Source organism: Corythoichthys intestinalis, chromosome 14 (assembly GCF_030265065.1).
Source record: "Corythoichthys intestinalis isolate RoL2023-P3 chromosome 14, ASM3026506v1, whole genome shotgun sequence".
NCBI classification, from domain to species: Eukaryota; Metazoa; Chordata; class Actinopteri; order Syngnathiformes; family Syngnathidae; genus Corythoichthys; species Corythoichthys intestinalis.
In genome coordinates this window covers 39,505,798-39,528,045 of record NC_080408.1, presented here as the reverse complement: position 1 = coordinate 39,528,045, position 22,248 = coordinate 39,505,798, and the positions used below count along the sequence as shown (strand labels likewise).

The following is a 22,248-nucleotide window of genomic DNA, read 5'->3' as shown; positions in this document are numbered from 1 at the left end:
TAAGTTTTTTGAGTGAAAGCAGTGATTTTTTTTTCTAGTCACATCTGAGACGCAATTGTTGGTCGTTTTCAACAATGTACATTTAAAATAAAGACATTGTCTAAAAATGGTTCAATATTACGTGAAATGTCTTTTTTTCACATGTAAATTTCTCATATATAATTGCTCTTTAAAAAAAAAAAAGTTTCATCCGTTTACTCGATTAATCGATGGAATTTTCGATAGAATACTTGATTCCTAAAATATTTGACAGTTGCAGGCATAATTAAAAGTCCAAATAAAATCTAAAATTCATACAACTAAATGTAAACACCAAATATATACTGCTGTACATGTAGGATTATAAAACACAATATACTGACTTTCGTTTTTCCCTTCCAGATTATAAGAGTAAATACCAATGAACAATCACAGCAAGGGTATTCTTTTCATATTTATTGTATTTATTCCTTTACACATGACGGCTGGTTCACCCTTGCTCAAACAAACAAAATAAAAATAGATTATATGTAATGTAACAATGGGTTTTAAAAACACTGCAAAGAAAACAAAACCGTAACATAAAAACTTCCTGTAACTAACAGAATTTAGGTTTGAACAGACTGCCACAACATTGGCCCAATGAACGACAACCCGCTGCAATATAAACACTATTAATTCCGTGACAATATAGTTTGTAATTTGTGACTGACTGAACTCGAGCAAACCTGTCTGTACGTGAGTGAGGCCAAGGAAGAAAAAAATAATACATTTCTGATAGTGCAAGGTTATTAGAAGGTTTACATATATTAACAACATTTCCTTTTTAACATATTGTTCTAAAGTGCAAATCAGTGGATCGATGAAAAGTGTGCAAGCATGTTGCGATCCGCCTGAGCCCTTTACACTGGCTGACCTCCTGCTATACACACAGCCACATACACGCACAGTAAATTACACCGGCACATGTTTGGAAAAAGTCTGATAACATTACATTATACAGCATTTTAGGGAATATTGATATGTAAGAGGTCAAGCAGGGGCCAGATGGTATTACACAATATTAGCTGTGTATTACAGTTTACATCCAGAATTTAGTAGAATCCTAACAACACGTCCACACGCCCAACTGCGACGACAACTCTAATGTACGTGTCTGAACCAGAGCTGTAGAAGAAGTCTGGACATTAACAGGAGAACAATACCAAGCAACGCAAGAGAGACAAAATGGTGTCCTTAAACCTTGTGAAGTGGATTTGGAGCTGTGGGTATCTTTCTACAGCTTTAATGAGAACACATGAAATGTGTTACATATGATCAGTCCAATTTGAATACATTCACAAAGCACTCACGCACAGCCAATCAGGATGCATAAATATTAGAGATGTGACCGAAAATTTGGCGCCGAAAACTATCGGCCGAAAATGGGTACAAATGTGTTTTCGGTTCAAATGTTTTGAAGACCGAAAGTTTACCACTGTATAGTGTGAAGAACCTTCGTCCTCTTGTGATGAGATAATCAAAACACGGCGAGAAGCAACACGCTGGCTGACGCGGTCTTGAAAACACTCTTGGTTCGTAGCCAACATGTCCGCGTTTGGAAGCATTTTGAGATATCCAAAAAAAATATGTTAGGATAGCAGTCCGTAAAATATGTTCTGCTGATGTATCTCGGGGGGAAACAACACTGAAGAATCTTTCCACCTCAGGTTAAATCAGCTACTTGTCCTACAAACAATAAGTCCCTCCAATCATACCGACTCCTTCTGTAGCAGAGGATTTCGAAAAGGTGAAAAGGTTTCCTCAGGGTAGTGTCATGGCAAAGGGCAATCAATCGGAAAATCATATACAGTGGGGAGAACAAGTATTTGATACACTGACAATGGGAAAACCCATTGACAGTGTATCAAATACTTGTTCTCCCCACTGTATACGGCGGAAAACGCAAACAAGGCTGAAAAAGCAGTTTCTGCTCTTGCACCCCTCTTTGAAAGAAACTGCCATATTTTAAGCCAAAAGAACTGTTGTGTTTGATAGAACAATATGTCTATATGCTGATAGCAGATTCATGGCGCATTAAGTCCCCGAACTATTTTTAATTTGTCCGTTTTACCCTGGAAACCTCCGTTTACAGACGTCGCGCAACCGCTTTTCTTTCAACCTAGCCATAAAAAGAAGGTAATTGCATTTATTATTCGAAATGTCTGTCATTTTTAGCTTAGAATCATTAATTGATGTCTAATATTTAGTTTAAAAAAAAAAAGACATTAAAAAATAATTCACTCACATATTTAAAAGTTTATACAAATTACGTCACAATAAAAAAAACGGCGTCTGTAAATTAGTCACGGATATATACCTCATAACTATTGCTTAATTTTATTTTTTTTTGTTACCCTCGCATTTTCTCCAATATTGTAGATGATAAATAATCGATCCAAACAAAGAAAAATTGAAAAGGGTAAGAGTATGAAAAAGAACATCTCGACCACTCCTTGATGTCTGCGATTTCTGCATCGTGACCCTTGTTATATTACTATGTTTCACCCATAAAATCCCCCCAAAATCCGGCTGTGGCCATTCACATCTGTGTCTTGATACTCAGTTATACATGCTACATGGAGTTTTTGGATCAAAACAAGGTAAGTAAGCGATATCTCGTTAAAACCGTGGCGTCTTTAATTCTGCTCTCTCATGCTCTCACCTCCTGTTAGGGTTTTGCTATTTATTTATTTATTTATTTTTAAATGCCCTCCTGTTCAAAATTTTTCTTCCCCCAGAAAATTGAGATTCTAAGCTTTCCAATGATGTATCACACATGCATATCGGACAAATTTGGCCAAATTGGGGGTCTCAGAGTGGAACTTCAAGTCACCTGAATGTTTTCCGCCATATTTTTTTTTTTTATGAAAACTGAATTGTATACATGTGTATTATTCGGCCTTTCAGTTTTCAGCCAAGTGTTTCCAATATTCTAGAGATGTGACCGAAATTTCAGTGCTGAAAATAGCTAAAATTGCGTTTTAGGTTTTCCGTTAAAAGACCGAAAGTTTACAACCGATTACCATAAAAACCCGTAGTCGTCTTGTAATGACATAATCAAACACGGGCAAATGGCAAAGTTGCTTCTCGTTCCGTGTCACGTCGAGTACAGTGCATTTGAGCCCCTGTATGAATAGTTTGGAGTTTAATGATGCGACATGCGAGCAGTATTCAAACAAAGTAATATTTTAATGCATTTATGTGCATTTGCTGTGGTTTAGTAAAATAATTTTATGGCATGACCACTTACTCTTTGTTACATTTTTTTCGCAACTTCCACACAGTTACCGTTTAATCCGGCTGGCAGCGACTTCGCTCAGCTTCGTCGTTGCTAGGACTCTGCCCACTCGTCTGACTCTTGATTCCACTCATTGCACAAGAAAACAGCGAATCCTATTTTAAGGAGTACTAGCCTTGTAAAGAGCTTTATTAGTTTCGGCGAGAACGGAAGTTTTTCGTTGTTGTTGGGAACTACAGTTCCACACAAACGTACATCGAGATTACATTTAGCTTAGGAACCGGAGGCATGAGACCCATTTTTCGAGTGTCCCAAACTTCCTAGAAAGCACATTTATCAAGGTTTCGTGAGCCGTGAAGCCTACCGAACAGAATGCTACGACGAAGCCAGCACCTCTGCTATAGGACAGGTTCAGAGTTTGCCACAAAATGCTCACTGTCGCTAGAAACACCCACCCCCAAGGGGTTTCAATCTGCACCTTTCAAACAAAATTTTTCGAGCCTCGCGGGTCGTTGAACATTTTGGAAGATGTTTGCGTACTTGTGAGAAGGGACTCTATTTTATTTCTACTTGAGCATAAAAAAAGGCAAAGGGCAATAATCAGAAAATAATGAAATAAATTAATAATAATTTTTAAAAAATGAAAATATAAATTGTATACATGTGTATTGTTTTGCCTTTCGGTTTTTCGGCCAAGTGTTTCCAATATTCGGTTTCCGCCAGGAATAATGCGTTACATACATCCCTACAATATTCACTTTTCGGTTTCAGCCAGGAAATTTGCTTTCGGTACATCCCTAATAAATATATAAGTAAAGCAAACATAATGTATCAAGGTTACACAATTACTAGCAAACTGTGAGTTCTAGTGACACGCTTTAATAATTTGGGTGAATAATTTAACAGTGAGGCGACCACTGAGTCCAGCTCAAGTGGACACACACGTGTGCAGTCATCTTGGCTACATCGTTGTCTTGAACGTTCTTGGCGGCGAGTAGGAGGAGTTTGAACATATTTCTCAAAGTGCAGGATGAAAACCAACCTTTTTGTTGTTTACAAGCTCCGCCTAAAGCGACCGCGTGTAAGGCAAGCGTTAGTTGGTCTCGTAGGTGGAAAGCAGGGCGGCGTCGACGGGCTCCATGCAGGACGGGCATGTGAAGGACCTCATGAGCCAGTCATCAATGCAGTCTGTGTGATAGATGTGCATGCACGGTAGGAACCGCACCGGGTCGCCGTACATGAAGTCCAGCATGCAAATCACGCACCTGCAGACAGGGTAAGAAAATTCTGATTAGGGTGTCTTTATAATAGGCCTGCACAATATATCGCTTGAACTAGTGCTGCAACGATCAAGCGAGTAACTTGAGTACTTCGATTAGAAAGAGGCTTGGAATTAAATTTTTCTGCTTCAAGTATTTGTTTAATTAAAGTGGCGTTGCATTTATTTCTTTTGATTTGTGTGGATACATTGCCTTCTATTGGCAACAGTGAATATGACATAACTCATTTAACATGGCTGAATCCATCTGCTCCCTGTTAAGACCAACAAAAGGTAAGTTTTTGCTTGAACCAATTTTTTTTTTAATGCATTCGTAATTTAGTTTATTGGTATATTTGCTGTTTTTTGTGGGAATATGAGTTTGAACAATTTGTTAAGCGCATTGTAAAAAAAATAAAATAAAAAAGTTAGCATTTTATGGCATTTAAGCTAGTGGACGTTTGCTATGCAAGTAAGCCAACTGTTCTTTTGTTGTACTTAAATCCTCATTTATTAATTTTTTAATACCGTTTGAGGCTAAAATAAAGTATTTTAATTTTTTATGTTCCTAATCCGATTACTCGAAGTAGCTAGTTCATACATTGATCCACTACTAAAATAATTGATAGCTGCAGCCCTAGTTTGAACATTGCCATTGCAATGTGCGCATGCACAAGTTTCACCGCAAGACATACAATTTTTTTTGTTTGTTTGTTATGAGTCATAAAAGCAGCAGGTGTGCAGACACATGTCCTCCTGAATCCCTTTTATATATAGCAATATTCATCATTCATAAATGAACTCCTTTAGTCTGGATTAAACAGTATAGTATAAATACACTGTGGTCATGGGGAGCATGTGGAGTTAACCAAAATCTTCCCAAACAGAGCTATTCAAGTCATGTGGTGAAAATTCCTCTAGTTTTAATATCGGAATATATATATCACAAATCCGCAAAAAGTCGCAATGTCAGTTTTTTCCAATATCGTTCAGCCCTACTTTTGAATGCATTTCTTACAGGGGTGAATGTTAATTCATATTGTAAGAATGAACCAAGAAAAGTATATAAATATACAAATGTGAGGCACCAAGTGTATCATTAAGTTTGTATGTTTTTTCAACATTTTTTGGACCTGAACAGACAACATAAGGCACCACATCTGTAATTGATGTTAGTAATGAGTCACATACTCCCGGATCTTCTTCTCGGAGCCATCTTGGCCGCCATCATACACGCCCTTGGGCAGGTGCTGGATTAGTCCAATGCGCTGAGCGATGCGGATCTGTTCCTCCTCTGTCAGCTGGGTGGCTAGACGGGCCTGGCTGGGTGTGGGATGGTATAAGGGCATGTGTGCCTGCTCCTGTTGGAGGAAGACACCACAAATATTTTCCATTACATTTTTTTATGGTCCGCCACGATAAAAAGTGGTCCGACCAGTTTGGTTTACACCTCACACCAGTATTGACATTCTTGAAAAGCCAGTCACATGGTGAAAGTGTGACTGCAAGCAAAACATCATTTACTAATCATATATCATTTAACTAATTGGCTGCCATTTATAAAGATAGACATTTTGAACTGGGAAGGCTGGCAATGCAGCCCGATGTCAAAATGAATTGGATGTCTATGTTTACGTGCGATGCCGTCAGGCACTCTTGCCACCCGGAAGTACGGATGGCGTCATGTAGGGAAAAACATGACTTTTCCCATTGTTGAGACCATAGTCTGTTAAAAAAAGAATGGCTGAGATATAATTCAGTTGTTCCTGAAAGTCTTTTGTGAATCGCCTCACCTGGTAGGGCGGAGGAGGCTCCAAATCTGGATCCGTCCCGTCTCCGAAGCTCGCCCTGTCCGACTGCGTCTCGTGAAGCAGTGAGATGTCGTCCGACGTGGGCGACTTCAGACAGTTGCCCATTTTATGTCGTGTTGTTCCCAAACAGATTTTTTTAATGAATTAAATGCTGGCACCACTATGGCTTTCTTGTCGTTTATAGTGATGTCACACACTAAAGAAGAATCCTCACAGTAAATACGGCATGTTTGATGATATTTTTCAGCGAGGCCACATCAGTTCAGCTCATGTTTGCACCACAGCTCCGCCTCAAAACGAAAAACAAAAGAACTCCTGCTAAATGGCGAGACAGCTAGCTTTGTCCACCAGCTGGGCGACTTCCTCGACTGGCACTGTTCATTTCCTCGCCCGTCCGGAATTGTAACCACAAACTATCCGAGAAGAAAGCAGTACCGATAGTTAAACTAACCTATCTAGAGCTCCAACAGAGGTGACATTTTTGTTTTATCGCCCACAAGTAACAGTAAAACAGTTTTCAAGCTATCTTGTCTGGCTAGCTTCTTTTACACGGACATCCTAAAGTGTCGTTTGGTTATGACGAAATCAACTAAGTCTTTGAGCTGATTGGCCAGTTTCATCGGCTCCAAAACAATGCCAAAGTCCCGCCCCCTTTCTCTCAAATAGAAGGTTGTATGACATGCGTAAATTTTATGTTAAAACGACGCATAACTTGAATATACGAATGCATTTTATGCTTATTCGTATTATGTCTTATTACTCATTATAAAACAAGTATTTTTGGTGATGTCTTTATTAACGTACAGTACTTTGTATGAGGGATGTTTACGTCTCGGAACTCGTGATGCATTCAATGTTGTGGGAAATATTTGTAAACGTGTGTCGTTTCGAGGATTTTTTTTGTCTGTTTTAAAACACAGACAGGTGTGTTTCATTTCTTCAATGTTCGTGCTTTCTGTTTTACAGTACTCAGCAAATCTATTCACATCAACAGTGTGGACTTGAGGACATATTTATTTGTATATACAGCTATTTTACACATAAAATCAATCATTTCTATTTTCTTTGCAGATGCTGAGAATAAAAATACATTTTTTGGGTCATGATTGTCAGAGTTGGCTTTGTTCAGGCAATTAAAACACGAACCTTTAGAACATGTTCAAAATAACACATACATTTAATGCTCAACAGCCTTTTTACGGTTTATTCATTTTATCTAAAATGAACCAAGAGCCTTTGTACATTATTAATGAGGAGAAGAGTAACATTTAAGTAAGAGTGTCTCTACACTACAGTGTTTTTCACAGTCATTGTCTGCAGTGGTTTCTAGTTTATTAAAAAAGAAAGAAAATGCACCAAAAAAAAACAAACTTGTCGATAGTATTCCTGATAGGTAATAATACTTGCATCAGTAAAGGGTGTTGACTGGGGAAAATAATAAACCGGGAATGACATAGAAGATTTTAGAGGTTCGTTAAACTGGATGAATTAACAAATAGGCATATTTTCTTTCATTTTACAGGTGCATTTTTGTCTCACAAGTTATAAATTGTACAAAAAGAGAAAAAAGCCCACTCATCATGCAGATCCATTCATTTTGTTTAAAAAAAAAAAAAAAAAAAAAAATCACTATTATTGTTTGTTGATCACTGTGGAAAAGTCGTCTCCTGCATGGATGGTATAATGGTCACAATGTATTTACAAAGAAAAGTCATGATTAGGAAAATGTAGTTACATATTCACACTAATATAATGGTCACAATGTATTTACAAAGAAAAGTCATGATTAGGAAAATGTAGTTACATATTCACACTAAACCTAAAACCTGCAAAGAGAGACACACAATTATTTAATTTAGCAGTCCCATTTGATTCATTGTGTTGACCTGTGCAAAAGTCTGTCGCTGTGTTTAATTAGGCTCGTGTGTGACGTGCTATTCAGACTTTTGCCTTGTACAATATTTTAAGTAGGGTACACACATTCCACGATAGGGTCGAATTTGTGCCCACACTAACCATATTTTTGTTTAAAATCAGTTAAGGCCTGATTATCTGATATCTGTAAATAAAAAAAAAAAAAAGGAAAAAAGGCCAGTGGCGTGGCAACATAGACACATACACACAGTAACAGTAGCCTCGCAAGTGGTTGTGTTGACTGTTGTGTATAAATCTGTTTCACACATCAGTTCATCCATTTTCTATAGCATTTGTCCTCATTTGGAATATTGGTGAGCTGGAGCCTATCTCTGCTGAGTTTGGTATATACAGTATAGTCAAGACAAATTACCATTCACATTTAACCTTTGGACAAGCGTCAATTAACCTAACATGCAAATTTCAGTACCCAGGGTAACCCACACATTTAGTGAAGGGTCTGTCACATTTTTAAAATTGCTTTAAGATGTTGAAAAAACGTACGTGTGTACAGAATAATGGTTTACTGTTGCATTAAGTACTGTTCCTCCATCATCAAGTACAAGGCAGGAAATAGATCTTTGTTTTCTTTTTAAACGGTTTGTGTTTGGTGTGAACTGGCAAGTACAGTTTCAGGAAGAAGTGGTCTTTGTTGCCATCAATTCATGTTTAAAACTAAGATATGTAGAATGCAGCAAAGAGTCAACATGACTTTGTCCCTAGCACCGGTCATCCTCCTCCGTATCGCTGAGCGGGTCGCTGGCCGCCACCGAGGCAGTTTGCGCCAGACGCTTGCGAAAGTGTCCGTTGGGAATCTGCCAGCCAGTCCGCAAGCGCGGACGCGAGGAGCTGACGGTATTCGAGCGTCCCAGGCTGCAGGCCACAGCCGCCTCAAAGGTTAACGTCTCCATGGGTCCGGTGGGATCGGGGCTGTGGTCCTCCTCCTGCGAGGCCAGGAAGGGCTCGGAAGGGTAGCGACGCAATGGCGATTGGTGTCGGCCTGCTTCGTTCCCTCGCTCACCGCCGACGGCCTCCTGGTCCTGCCTGGCCGTCTCCGTCTCGTCGTCCTCGCAAATGGAGGGGTCGGCGCGACACACGAGCGGTGAGTATGAGATGTGAGGACGGGAGTGCGTAGGGGTCTGCGATGAAGGCCGTCGGACACTCGGGGTGCTGGACTCAGATGTGGAGGGCACAGGACTGTCTGAGCTGTTACCCTGAGATAGTACAAAAAATAACCAAAATTGCAAGCTGTTAAAAGTGGCATGTTCACGTCCAGAAAGTATAGTGTCATGATTGATCACATATTCGCCTGGATATCATAAAAACATTACTGTGTCATTATTTTGCACCTGTTTGTCTTCAGGGCGTGTCCTACCCACGCTTGGGGAACGCGATGGCTGTATGCTGCGCTCCTCTGAGTTGCAGCGGGACGTGTCCGGCGAAAGAAGGTGGCACCGCTCTTTGGATCGGCCTCGATCTCGATCACCCTGCTGCCAGTGCTCGGACCGAGACACTGGCCACACAGAAAGAAGTCCTGATTATCACTATTCCAGATAGACTTCAGTTAATAACGGTCTCAAAGCCTAGTTTGAAATCCCAATTTCAAACCCAACCAAGCCTTGGTAACAACAGTGTCTCTGGTTATAACAGTCCCAACGTATGTGGTTTTCTGTTTTCTAACTGACCTGCTGCCTTGTAACTCTTGTGACGAGGTCGGTAAAAGCGCTCGGGACTTTTCTCCTCCTGCCAATGACTGTTGACTTGTTGGTCCGATGCAGTAGAAGCGGAACGCTTGATTGATCCGCTGGCACCCTCCGTCTTTAAAAGCAAAAATATAAGTATTTTCATGTTAAAACAACAAACTGGGAGTTCCCTGTGAATTGTATTTTAAAACAGCAAGTATTGGCAACCCCTGGCCTGAAATGTGGAGTAAAGAAACTTACAAGAATGTATCTAATCAGAAACGTAAAATGAATTCATTTTCTTCTTTTGTCTACTGTACCTATAATATTGCATGAAATTGTAAAAGTATGCGTAACATTGAATAATAAGACCAATACTTACTACATACATTTTGAAAACATGGGTTAGTCCATCTATTGTTTACAGAACACAAACATTAACTCATTGCCTGCCTCAGTTTAAGTGAACTGGATGTCTATTTATGTCAATATGCGTCCTTGACCTTCAGTAAAGATGGGCATAGTACAGTAATGACAAACAGAGGTGGGTAGAGTAGCCAAAATTGTGCTCAAGTAAGAGTAGGGTTATTTCAAAATAATATTACTCATGCAAAAGTAAAAGTCATCCAAAAATGTACTCAAGTACAAGTAAAAAAGTATTTGGTGGAAAGAATACTCAAATAATGAGCAACAGTGTGAGTAACTGCTTACAAATTTGTTTGATTTTTTTTTTTTTTCAGCACAAAGTTAACTACAGGGACTGTTATTACAATGATTATGTACAGTTACCCATTACAGAAGCACATTAAGCCAAGGGGGGGGGGGGGGGGGGAGAATCTGTGAATTCCGGTGAGAGAAAAAAAATGACAGAAATGAAGCGTTATTCGTCAAAAGAGCATGAGTCCCCTCTTGTGGAGAAATAGTTCCTAGTTTGAATAGTTCCCTCATTGGTACCATTATGAAATTAAAAGCATCATATCTCCGATTTTCCGTGGTCAATCGGTGCCAAATAAAGAGAGAGAAAGGTTAAAATCCATGCTTTCAAGTCATGTTGAGGGCAGCGCTCTCTGTCAAATAATTCATTTTTTACGGTGCTTTAAAGACGCCACGTGATTGAACGGGCTGGCGTGATCATAGAACGGCAAGCTTGCGTCTGATTGGTAATGGAGTCAAGTGATTATTGTTGCGACGTCTCATTGGTGAATAGGTAGAGCTACTCGAGCTACTCTTTGCATTGCTGGCAAAAAAAAAAATCTAATAAGAAGAATATAGAGGAAAAATGTAACGACTTTTGTGTAGCCCAAAGTAGCTGAGTAATAGTATCGTTTTTTTCTTCACAAATCTACAAGTAAAAAGTATAGCTTTGTAAAACAACTCTTAGAAGTACATTTTTCTCAAAAAGTTACTCAAGTAAATGTAACGGAGTACATGTAATGCCTTACTACCCACCTCTGCTGACAAAAATTTAAAAAAGGATCAAGAGCTGTACACTTTAAGTGCAAAGTTCTTGAGTACAGTAAACACTGTACACTGAAGTAAATGTTAGTTTACCACCATGTATTGTATGCATGATTCTAAAACATACAAGACAGCAAAAATGTATCTTTTACTTTTCTACTCAAGTATAAAATTCACTTTTGAAGGCCAAGTACCACTATTGGATGATGGCAGCAACTCCGTGCCAATAAAAATCTTGCGTGACACCGGTGCAAGCCAGTCCTTCATCTTAGCCTCCGTTTTACCTTTTTCGGCTGTCTCGTCGTGCAAAAAGGACACTTAGAAGTAGGAGTTACAATGGTTCCATTCCGGGCACCGTGACATAAAGTATATTTGAATTGCCCACTAGCCATCGTTCCTGTAAAGTTTGGGTAAAGGTCACCGTCCGTAAGCAGTTACCCGTTCACTCTCGTGTGCGTTTGATCGCCAGTTTGATACACTCCCGCTTTTTCGGTGAGGTCTTTTGCGTTTTGCCATTATTGAATCGTTTTTGTTCACCACTGTAAGTAAGAGCACTGAAGCAGTAGGGGTAAGTCGCCATTTCTGTTCAACCCGTTTTCTCCTGTTTTGTTTAGTGTAAGAAGCTAGGTTAGTGGCTGTCTATTCTTTGTTCCTTTTACACGATCAGGGTTTAGTTGGCGGGTGGGGTTTAGGTGTAGTTCCTTTTGTTTGTTGTTTTGGCCTGGGCTTACCCTGAAGCCGCGCTTCTTCCGCATTTTGTATATATTCATTGCGAGTTTGATTATTGTGTAAATAAATTTGTGTCCACTGGAAAATTTGTGTGGCTTGTTTTATGTTACGCCCTCCGCGAGCCGTCCTTGGGACGTAACAGTGCGTTACTGTTGTATGAGTACTCTAAAGTGGTCAGCATTTACGCAAGGTGTAAGACAAAAATAATACATTCAAAACGTGTGACTAATTGCCCTCGGCTTACCAGGTTCTGTTGCTCAACGGCATCTGTGTCAGAGCTCATTGACTGCAAAAATAGCTCCTGTGGAGAAATGGGACTCAGGGCCACAAAACCCCCTCGTGTCCTGTGTGAGGAGTAGGAATCCATAGGATGTTAATATGTAAAAATATGCATACATGGAAGAGTCAAATAGAAGAAACTGACAAGGCCGATCCAGCGCTGTGGGCCATCATGGGCAGAGGCTGCGTGTTGGAGAGAATGTCTTCAGGGAGGGTGGATGCATCCAGACGCTTGAAGATCAAGTTACTCTTCTAATTTTTGAGGACAAATACCCCTTTATATTTATTAAAGTTGGAAAAAGCAATAAAAGTCCTGATCCCGTCAGTCAGACCTGAGCTTCCAACTGCTGCCGAAGCTTCTTGGCCTTGTTCTGCTTAAAGTAGTCCATGATCATCATGGAGGCGTAGATCTTCCCAACCGTCATGTCCGTGTCTGTAAACACGAACCAGGTCAACGGTAACGCTAACATGGTTGCTGTCACTACCACCGCAGAGGCCCACCTTTGTTAATGGGTACCAGGAGGTCCAAGTTCTTCTGAGGCAAGTAAGGCCAGATGATGCTGATCTCCTTTTGCAGTTCAGCATCCAAGGCGATACGGTCCTCACCACCTGTGCCATACAAACTCACAAGGGTTTACCACTTCAAAAAGAGGATGTACGCGGACGCGTCTGATTCGAACCTCGGGCTATTTTGATGTCCAGTGCCGTGCGTATGAGTGACATTAGTGTGGAGGTGAAGTGCACTGTCATGTCCTCGTCCACCGGCATATTCATCAGCACCAGTCTCTGTGTTAGAAAAAAATGAAAGGCGTTTTACATGTTAGATTTCTGAGGTTATAAACCTTCACATTTTCTTATTACCTTATAGGCAATCTTGGCAGGACATTTTTTACCCAAACCCAGTGGAGGAGACATGTGGGTTAACATCTCATACATGGCGGTGTAGTGGATGCGTCCACTTCATAAAAAGGATGAAGAGCAGAAAAAAAAACAATTTCAATGACCCTGATATTTAAGGCATTACTGAACTATATTGTCTTTGATTTGAAAATGGCGATTATTCAAATACATCTGCTGCCCTCTGTTGGAGAAAGATGGAACAAGTCGAGAAATGGTAAAAATGTACAAACTACAGCCCCTGTAAAAAATAATGATGGAATTACCAGTCTCGGAGGATGTGCATGAAGTTATTTAATTTTGTAGAAAAAAATAGTAGATCACAGACATGACACAAAACTAAAGTCATTTTAAATAGCAACTTTCTGGATTTAAGAAACTTGGTCGTCGGTAACAGTTACTTTTTTAGACCAAGCCAAAGGGAAAAAAATATGGAATAATTCAATTTTGTGGAAAACATGAAAAATCACCATTTCATTTTTTATTATCAAACTTTTTAAAGAAGGTAAATCATCACACAGTGTTGCAAAAGCTGTTGGTTGTTTACAATAATCTGTATCTAAATTCTGGACTAAGTACATACAACATAGGAAGGTTGTTAAAGGCAAGCATGCTGGTAAACCAGTGAACATATTACATCAAAGCAATACATCTTGAAAACAGAAAACGCACAACAAAACAAATGAGGAACAAATGGGCATTAACTGAAGTCAATGTCTTTGACCGAACGGTAAAAAACCTCCTTAAGGTAATGGGATGTACATACTGGAAAGCTAAACGAAAGCCATCAGTAAAACCTTAACAGAGAAAATAAGGTTACAATGGGCTAAGGAAAAGCAATTATGGACAGTGGATGATTGGATGAAAGTCATATTCAGTGATGAATTGTGAAATTTTTGAACATTCCCACAGTCATTTATGATATGGGAATGCATGTCAGCTAAAGGCACTGTGGAATTTATTCACGTCTTCAATAAATGCACAACACTTTTCCCATCCCATCAATTCAAAGGGCGTATGGGGATGATGAAATCATTTTTCAGAATGACAATGCATCTTGCCATAGAGAAAAATTGTGAGCCTTCCTTGAAGAAAGACCCATAAAGTCAGTGTCATGGTATGCAAATAACTGAAAATATGTGGTGAAAGTTGAAAAAAAAAAAGGTCCATGACAAGGATCCAACCTCCAAAGCCGATCTGGCAAAAGCAATCAAAGAAAGATGGAGCCAGATTGATGTAGAATACTGTTAGTCACTCCTTAAATCCATGCCTTCAAGACTACGAGCTGTTATAAAAGCCAGAGGTGGTGCTACAAAGTACTAGTGCTGTGTTAAGAGTTCTTTTGCTGTAGTATTTTCATGATTCCATATTTTTTCCTCAGAACTGAGTGATTCCATATTTTTTCCCCTCTTTGGCTTGATCAAAAGTAACAGTTGATGACAACCACATCTTTTTTCTCTATTTCTTTTCTTCTTTAAATCCAGAAAGTTCCAAATGGCTTTAGTTTTGCCCCATCTCTGTGATCTGCTTTTTTTCTACAAAATTAAACAACTGCATGATCACCCTCTGAGACTGGTGATTCCATAAGTATTTTCCAGTTAGAAAAGTAGGCTAAAAATATAAAAAACAAAACATACATTGAATTTGTATTTAAATAAAATCCTTATTTGGGGCAATTTTTATTATGAAAAGATCCAATATAAGATATACAACACATAAAGACCTATTCAACAGTTTTAGATTAATTTTTTTATTATATAATTTTGCTCAAGGAGATTGTTAAGGCTCAAATAAAATGTAAATAATGAGAAGAAAGATATAAAAGCCAAAATGTTTCTTGCAAATTTTGGATGGAATAGATTGGATTGTGCATGTGTCAATATACAGTGGGGCAAATAAGTATTTAGTCAACCACTAAATGTGCAAGTTCTCCCGCTTGAAAATATTAGAGAGGCCTGTAATTGTCAACATGGGTAAACCTCAACCATGAGAAAAAGAATGTGAAACCCCCCCAGAAAATCCCATTGTTTGATTTTTAAAGAATGTATTTGCAAATCATGGTGGAAAATAAGTATTTGGTCAATTACAGAAGTTCATCTCAATACTTTGTTATGTACCCTTTGTTGGCAATAACGGAGGCCAAACGTTTTCTGTAACTTTTCACAAGCTTTTCACACACTGTTGCTGGTATTTTGGCCCATTCCTCCATGCAGATCTCCTCTAGAGCATTGATGTTTTGGGGCTGTCATTGGGCAACACTGATTTTCAACTCCGTCCACAGATTTTCTATGGGGTTGAGATCTGGAGACTGGCTAGGCCACTCCAGGACCTCGAAATGCTTCTTACGAAGCCACTCCTTTGTTGCCCTGGCTGTGTGTTTGGGATCATTGTCATGCTTCACCGTGGGTATGGTGTTCTTCGGATGCAATTCAGTATTCTTTCTCCTCCAAACACGAGAACTTGTGTTTCTAACAAAAAGTTCTATTTTGGTTTCATCTGACCATAACACATTCTCCCAGTCCTCTTCTGAATCATCCAAATGCTCTCTAGCGAACCGCAGACAGGCCTAGACGTGTACTGGCTTCAGCAGGGGGACACGTCTGGCAGTGCAGGATTTGAGTTCCTGGCGGCGCATTGTGTTACTGATGGTAGCTTTTATTACTGTGGTCCCAACTCTTTGTAGGTTATTCACTAGGTCCTCCCGTGTGGTTCTGGGATTTTTGCTCACCGTTCTTGTTATCATTTTGACGCCACGGGGTGAGATCTTGCATGGAGCCCCAGATCGAGGGAGATTATCAATGCTCTTGTATGTCTTCTATTTTCTAATAATTGCTCCCACAGTTTATTTCTTTACACCAAGCGTTTTACCTATTGCAGATTCAGTCCTCCGAGCCCGGCGCAGGTCTACAATTTTGTCTCTGGTGTCCTTCAACAGCTCTTTGGTCTTGGCTATAGTGGAGTTTGGAGTGCGACTGACTGAGCTTGTAGACAGGTGTCTTTTATACCAATAATGAGTTAAAACAGGTGCTATTAATACAGGTAACGAATGGAGCCTCGCTAGACCTCGTTAGATTAAGTTATACCTTTTTGACAGCCAGAAATCTTGCTTGTTTGTAGGTGACCAAATACTTATTTTCCACTCTAATTTGGAAATAAATTCTTTAAAAATCTAACAATGTGATTTTCTGTTTTTTTCCCCCACATTCTGTCTCTCATGGTTGAGGTTTACCCATGTTGACAATTACAGGCCTCTCTAATCTTTTCAAGAAGGAGAACTTGCACAATTGGTGGTTGACTAAATACTTATTTGCCCCACTGTACATACACAAAATTGGAATCTACTGTATATTAAGTATGTAATTAAATAATAATGTTCTTAAGAATACAAAACGCAAATTCAAATCTGAAAAAATACAAAAATTCCAAATTGATGGAAAAAAGCTATGATAACGTTGACTCGCAAAAAAAATGTTTATATTGTCCTGATCATTTACTGCCGGCCCGCCAAGTTAAAATGGATTGGATGTCTATCAATTACATCTAATTGACAAAAAAATCAACATTAGTAAATAAGAAAGTGAAAAAAATTCTTCAACTTGGCTTTCTAAAGCGATTCTAAAAACAGACAATTAATTAAATGGACCTCACCATGCCAGTCGATCATATTCTCCCCATATCCTGACGAACTCGTCCAGGTGATGTGGCCCGAGGATAGAAGAGTCTCGCGTCAGGTACTCAAAGTTATCCATTATGACAGCCACGAACAGATTTAACATCTAAAAGTGAGGAATTGCATTCATACTCAGGACTAAACATCAGCATTTACTGTACGCATAGTTTGTTTTCTGACCAGAAAGGAGCTGAAGAAGATGAAGGAAACAAAGTAACAGTAGGCGAAGTCTGTGCCGCAGCCCCCTTCGTGGTCAGGAGACAAGGTGAAGGGAGCAAGGGAGGTGTCGGGCTCGCACTCCTGACCCGAAAGACAGGAAAGCATGATTTCCTGCCACGACTCCCCTGTTGCACTCCTGATTGAATAAAGACCAGCGAATAACTTATTTGGATGAGATGTAGCTGCACGGAATGTCAATTTGAGCCAGTGCAGCCTGAGGCCCACCTGAAAAGCAGCATGAGAGCGCCGAAAAAGGTCTTAAAGTTGTTGTGCTGATTTATGTGGCTCTCGTCATTCAGCTTGATGTTTCCAAACACCTACGGAAAGACATACGTAATACCATGATCACGCCAGGAATAACATCAAAAATAAATTGGAACATTAAATGGAGAACTCAATCTGCTGTGTGACCCATATTGACTTTCAAGTTTCTCCAATTTTTAAAATATTCCTGGAGCAAATGGTGTAAATTGACACATCGAGAGTCACTGATGGCGATAGGCGTCCCATTCATTTTGACTGGGAGTCCTGGCGACACAGTATTTGCCGCGGTGAGTAAACATACACTACACTGTATTTTCTATGTTACATTCAGGAAAAGACAATATTCAGTATAAATGACCTTTACGTTAAATATGGTTGCTCAAAGATTCTGAATATATAAGTCATGAATTTCTTAGAACTATGAAAATAATGTTGAAACACACACAAAAATGACATTGTTTGCATTTTTTTGTCGTTGTGTGACAATCGTGATGATAGTCATGCCATGCTTGTCCGGCGCGTAACCACTGATGCACTTGAAAAAGGTAAAAATATGCACAGGGAAGGCTCACACTGTACCTTTGCAATATATGTCTGTCCCTCTCCTTTCTCCATCTAAGACTCAGACGATGTCGTCGTCACTTCAGAGGTCCATTAAAGTTTGCATATGGCATTGATAGCTCATAGCACAATGGGTAGCCAACGCGAGACGAGTAAGTGGTACATGCTGAAATACTCACATTTAACTTGCTAAAATGGTACTGGCATTTAAAAATGTCTGAGAGTGGCTTTTATGGACGATTTTCTCCACGATTACATGTCAAATTTATGAAATTTAGGTTTGTCTTTTGTTTTTTGTTTTTTTATAATTGTTATGCAAGATTCTTTCCGCTTGGATGCACTTGATCAAAACTTTGTCTTTTGCTTTCACTTGTCCTACTGGTTTGGTGTACAGACTTTTTAATTTGGCATCGTTATTTTTGTCAAGAAAAAAATGCTGCTTTTGTACTGATTAAAATGACAAAAAGTCACCCAATGCTTGATAAATATTTTCCCCCTGACTACTTCGCTGCCATTGATGGTGGTAGACATCCAATCCATTTGGATTCCCAGTTCAAATGGATTGGAAATATTTCGTGTGAAATTGTGATAAACTTATTTTTAATCAACAGGAGAAGGATGATGACCCACAAGCGTCAATGCCATTGAAAGACTTAAGTATTTTATTACCTTTGAGTAATATTGTAGAAACAGTATTACTAGCTAGCAACATTATTGATTACCGTAATTTTCACACTATAAGGCATTCCTGACTATAAGCCGCCACCCACCAAATTTGATACGAAAATGACCTTTGTTCATAGATAAGCCACACTGGACTATAAGCTCCTGCTGTCATTACTGTATTATGGGATATTTACACCAAAAGATACTAACCGGAAACACTTTATTTGACAGCGGCATCATACGATTAGCATAGGACCAAATGAACCAACATGAAGTTTTGAACCAATTGGCTGCAAAGCTTCATTGCTTTGGCCATCACTGCTCCTTTGGGGGAGATAGTCAACCTCTGCTGCCACCTGCTATCAACAGTGTTGTTGCCCAACATGCCTCCTAGCACGCATTGCAGCACTACAGTTGTAAATGACAATCAAAAATCATGTTATGTGCTAATTATTTGTTCAGTTATTGTTCCAGTGGTATCATTAATTGCTAGTTACGGTATTTAGTAACACTTTATTTGACAGTGGCACCATAAGACTGTCATTAGACAATCATAATTATGACATGACACTGTCATGAGCATTAATAAACGCTTATAACAGATGTCATTTGGTGTTATCCGGCTACTTATCTCACAATTGAATGGATGTAAAAGTTCCAAGCTGGACATAAATGGTGTTAGTGACATAATTTGCCGGATGACACTTAATGACATCTGTCATAAGCATTCAGTAATGCCCTTAATAGTGTCATGTCATAATTATGACGGCATTATGATGTCTCTGTGTTTTACCTATTAAGCCAAGTAAAAAAAAAAAAAAAAAAAAAAAAAAAAAAACGCTGGTCTATAAGCCGCAGGATTCAAAATGAAGAAAAAAAGTAGCGGTTTATAGGGTAGTCATCTTAACACTGCTTATTTGTCCAGACAATTTTTCAAGTAGCACCGTAACTAATTACCTGCCAATGACGGCTCTAGCCGTCCAATCCATTTGGCAAATGAACATTCATTCATTCACTGCCATTCCTCCCACTTCAAATGGATTGGACGTCCACTCAAGATAAACTAGTGATAAAGTCATTTAAATTCACAGCAGAAGGATGACTGGACATTATATTATTGTCAGTGGCAAATTGGCAATGAAAGAGTTAACGCAAAACAACTGGCTTGAATTTCAGATATCATTGGAAATTTGAGGCATACTATTTTTCCATAAAATTTTGAGTTCACAATTGTTCCACTTTGGAGGTTGCACTGTGGAGAGCCAAGTAGAGGTCTTACCTGCATTCCAATGATGGCGTATATAAAGAAAAGCATTGCAATGAGCAGGCATACGTAGGGAAGCGCCTGTTGGAAACAAAGCCAGAAATAATTGTGGTTTTAAAATCGGCTCATTCCTAATTCTAGCTCAAACAACAGCATGAAAATCAGTTACAACATGTGAACAACTACTACTCTAAAAGCGTCCACTTTAAATCCTAGTTGATGACGAAAAACTCACAAAATAAACTGACATCTTAGCATGTTGACAAAGGCAAATAATCTCCCTAAGGGAAGTAAGGATTCTGACCTTGAAGGACTGTACGAAGGTCCACAGGAGGATGCGAATGGTGTAACCCTGCCTCAGCAGTTTGATTAAGCGGGCTGTTCGGAAGAGCTTTAGGAAACTCATGTTGATGGTGTTCATAGACTGAACCCAAGAAAATGGAAGATGTAACAGTGTAATTCAATATTAAGCGCATACAACAAAGGAACATAATTAGAGAGCTTTGACCTCACCTGCAAATCCACAACAATCTCAGTTATGCTGCCCAGCACTGTAATGAAGTCAAAAATATTCCAGGTGTCTCGAAAATAATTCTGAGGGAAATTAAATGACGGAACGATTATGAAAGAATAATTAAAAAAAAAAATCCTGTCCTGTTCAGCTGCTTAAGATGGAGAATGGGATCTGAGAGTCCTATTGGTCTGAACAGTTTTAATGAATCACGTGAGAGTATGATATACTCCCATTGTGATTATTCATTGTGTTTCGTTTATTAGGAAAATGCAGCGAGCAGGAAGGGGTTTTAGAAAAGGAGAAAGACAGAAGAGAAGAACAAATAAAAAAGAAATACATTCAACGCCTACACAAACTATGAATATAGTAGAGCTATCGTTAGCTAATTGTGTTTCCGGTTGACACCATGTGGGGGGCCTGATGACAGGAAAAAAAGAAGGCGGTGGGGGGTGTTAGAGATAGATGTGATTACTTGGGGTGGAGCGTACACAAATCAGCAGTGTGAGTTGTAGAACCCAGTATTATGTGAATCGCTTGTAAGTGTGGATATGTTTATTTCCTATTCTCTGCTGCCTGATCGGTAATCCTGGCACTAATATTTTCTCCACTTGAGTGTATCTCATTGCACCCAGTAATGCGTGAGGCCCATCAGATGTGTGATAGTCCAGCAGACAAGTGGAAATGCTGCGCAGGGACCGCCCTAGGGCCACGGCACCTCCCCAGCCAAACAGGGTGGTGAGCTAGCGCGGCCCATCCCTCTGCTAGTTACTCCAAAAAGGGGGCCGCCGTCATCCCCTGGGATCCACGGTGGTCCCCTGGACCATCTGCGCCCCCATTAACCGAAAGAGAACACGCCACCGCCCACCAGCCACCGCTGCAATCCCCCAATTGACACGGCACACCGCGGAACCCCCACCGCCCGCTGGGCCTCGTGTAAAAAGAGTGGAACCCACTTACTGCCTTATTACGGTGGCTGCCTGGTCCCCGACTGGCAGCCATTACCCAGCACCTTGATGGGGATTGTGTGGGAAGGGTAGTGCTGTGTATGAATTAAAATAGGAGAATCTGGATTAGGGCAGTGGGACCGCCGCATGGAAGTTCTTTCCAGCCGTACATCCCACCACCCCTCACCGAAGCCCCCCAGTGGATTGTGATGTATGTGGTGCGTTAAAATAGGTGGAAGAATGACCGGGAGGCCACTGTGGCGTCACCCTCCTGATGGATTGATGCATTAAAATTAAGAGGGAACCGGCCCAGGACTGTACGGCCCCGTTCCGACTCTCCCCGAAGACATGAATGAGTGTGTATGTGCGAAAGGTCAAAGATATAATAAGGAATTTTTGTAAGTCAATTTTTTTGTATTTGTGTTTTGTGTGTCTTTCCTCACCACAAAACCAAACGCCATGATCTTGAGTATGCACTCCATGGAGAAGAGGACGGTAAACGCAGTGTTGAGGTGCTTCAGGACTGTGTCGTAGGCTGTCGGCGCCGAGTGATACTGGAGAAATAGACGAAAATGAAAAGGACACGAATAATGCCATCACTGTAGTAATTTATATAATGTGATATAGAAGAAGTGACTTTTGGCTTTTTTTGGCACAGTTTTGACATTTGCTGACCTCTCTGACACAATTCACCCATTTTTATCTGAGCTTGGGAATTTGTGCACTGATGGGCAGGCAAACACACACTTAACTCATTGACTGCCAGTAACGTGATAGAATCCATTTTAACTGTGAATTTGATGTGTTAAAAATAGGGCTGTCAAACGATTAAAATTTTTAATCGAGTTAATTACAGCTT

At 39.8% G+C, this 22,248-nt stretch overlaps 2 protein-coding genes across 2 annotated transcripts in view; both read right to left on the bottom strand.

Annotated features, from left to right (window-relative positions):
- Nucleotides 1–412: 412 nt before the first annotated feature.
- Nucleotides 413–6,913, bottom strand: LOC130930323 (RING finger protein 11-like). The gene is made up of 3 exons (XM_057858205.1): nucleotides 6,311–6,913; nucleotides 5,709–5,878; nucleotides 413–4,524 (listed from the first exon to the last, which is right to left on the bottom strand). Exons 1-3 carry the CDS (start codon nucleotides 6,431–6,433, stop codon nucleotides 4,353–4,355), a joined length of 465 nt encoding a protein of 154 aa, XP_057714188.1. The 5' UTR covers nucleotides 6,434–6,913; the 3' UTR covers nucleotides 413–4,352.
- Nucleotides 6,914–7,324: 411 nt separating this feature from the next.
- LOC130929544 (voltage-dependent R-type calcium channel subunit alpha-1E-like) overlaps nucleotides 7,325–22,248 on the bottom strand; it is a 118,181-nt gene continuing 103,257 nt past the window's right edge. Inside the window, exons 32-47 of the mRNA XM_057856760.1 lie at nucleotides 21,833–21,943; nucleotides 20,445–20,525; nucleotides 20,236–20,355; nucleotides 19,947–20,012; nucleotides 17,402–17,493; nucleotides 17,138–17,312; nucleotides 16,936–17,063; nucleotides 13,252–13,348; nucleotides 13,071–13,176; nucleotides 12,892–12,999; nucleotides 12,723–12,823; nucleotides 12,536–12,642; nucleotides 12,356–12,455; nucleotides 9,928–10,060; nucleotides 9,592–9,755; nucleotides 7,325–9,456 (exon numbers count right to left, since the gene is read on the bottom strand). Of these exons, the coding sequence (XP_057712743.1) occupies nucleotides 8,962–9,456; nucleotides 9,592–9,755; nucleotides 9,928–10,060; nucleotides 12,356–12,455; nucleotides 12,536–12,642; nucleotides 12,723–12,823; nucleotides 12,892–12,999; nucleotides 13,071–13,176; nucleotides 13,252–13,348; nucleotides 16,936–17,063; nucleotides 17,138–17,312; nucleotides 17,402–17,493; nucleotides 19,947–20,012; nucleotides 20,236–20,355; nucleotides 20,445–20,525; nucleotides 21,833–21,943 (2,184 nt within the window). The 3' untranslated portion in view covers nucleotides 7,325–8,961. The remainder of the gene's footprint in view (nucleotides 9,457–9,591; nucleotides 9,756–9,927; nucleotides 10,061–12,355; nucleotides 12,456–12,535; nucleotides 12,643–12,722; nucleotides 12,824–12,891; nucleotides 13,000–13,070; nucleotides 13,177–13,251; nucleotides 13,349–16,935; nucleotides 17,064–17,137; nucleotides 17,313–17,401; nucleotides 17,494–19,946; nucleotides 20,013–20,235; nucleotides 20,356–20,444; nucleotides 20,526–21,832; nucleotides 21,944–22,248) is intronic.

What these genes read in the sequence shown, in the direction of transcription:
- LOC130930323 (XM_057858205.1), bottom strand. Translation starts at nt 6,433, where the DNA reads ATGGGCAACTGTCTGAAGTCGCCCACGTCGGACGACATCTCACTGCTT. An exon ending in AGCCTCCTCCGCCCTACCAG is followed by an intron (nt 5,879 to 6,310) that starts GTGAGGCGATTC and finishes TTCCTCCAACAG; the next exon opens with GAGCAGGCACACATGCCCTT. An exon ending in TCCGAGAAGAAGATCCGGGA is followed by an intron (nt 4,525 to 5,708) that starts GTATGTGACTCA and finishes CCCTGTCTGCAG; the next exon opens with GTGCGTGATTTGCATGCTGG.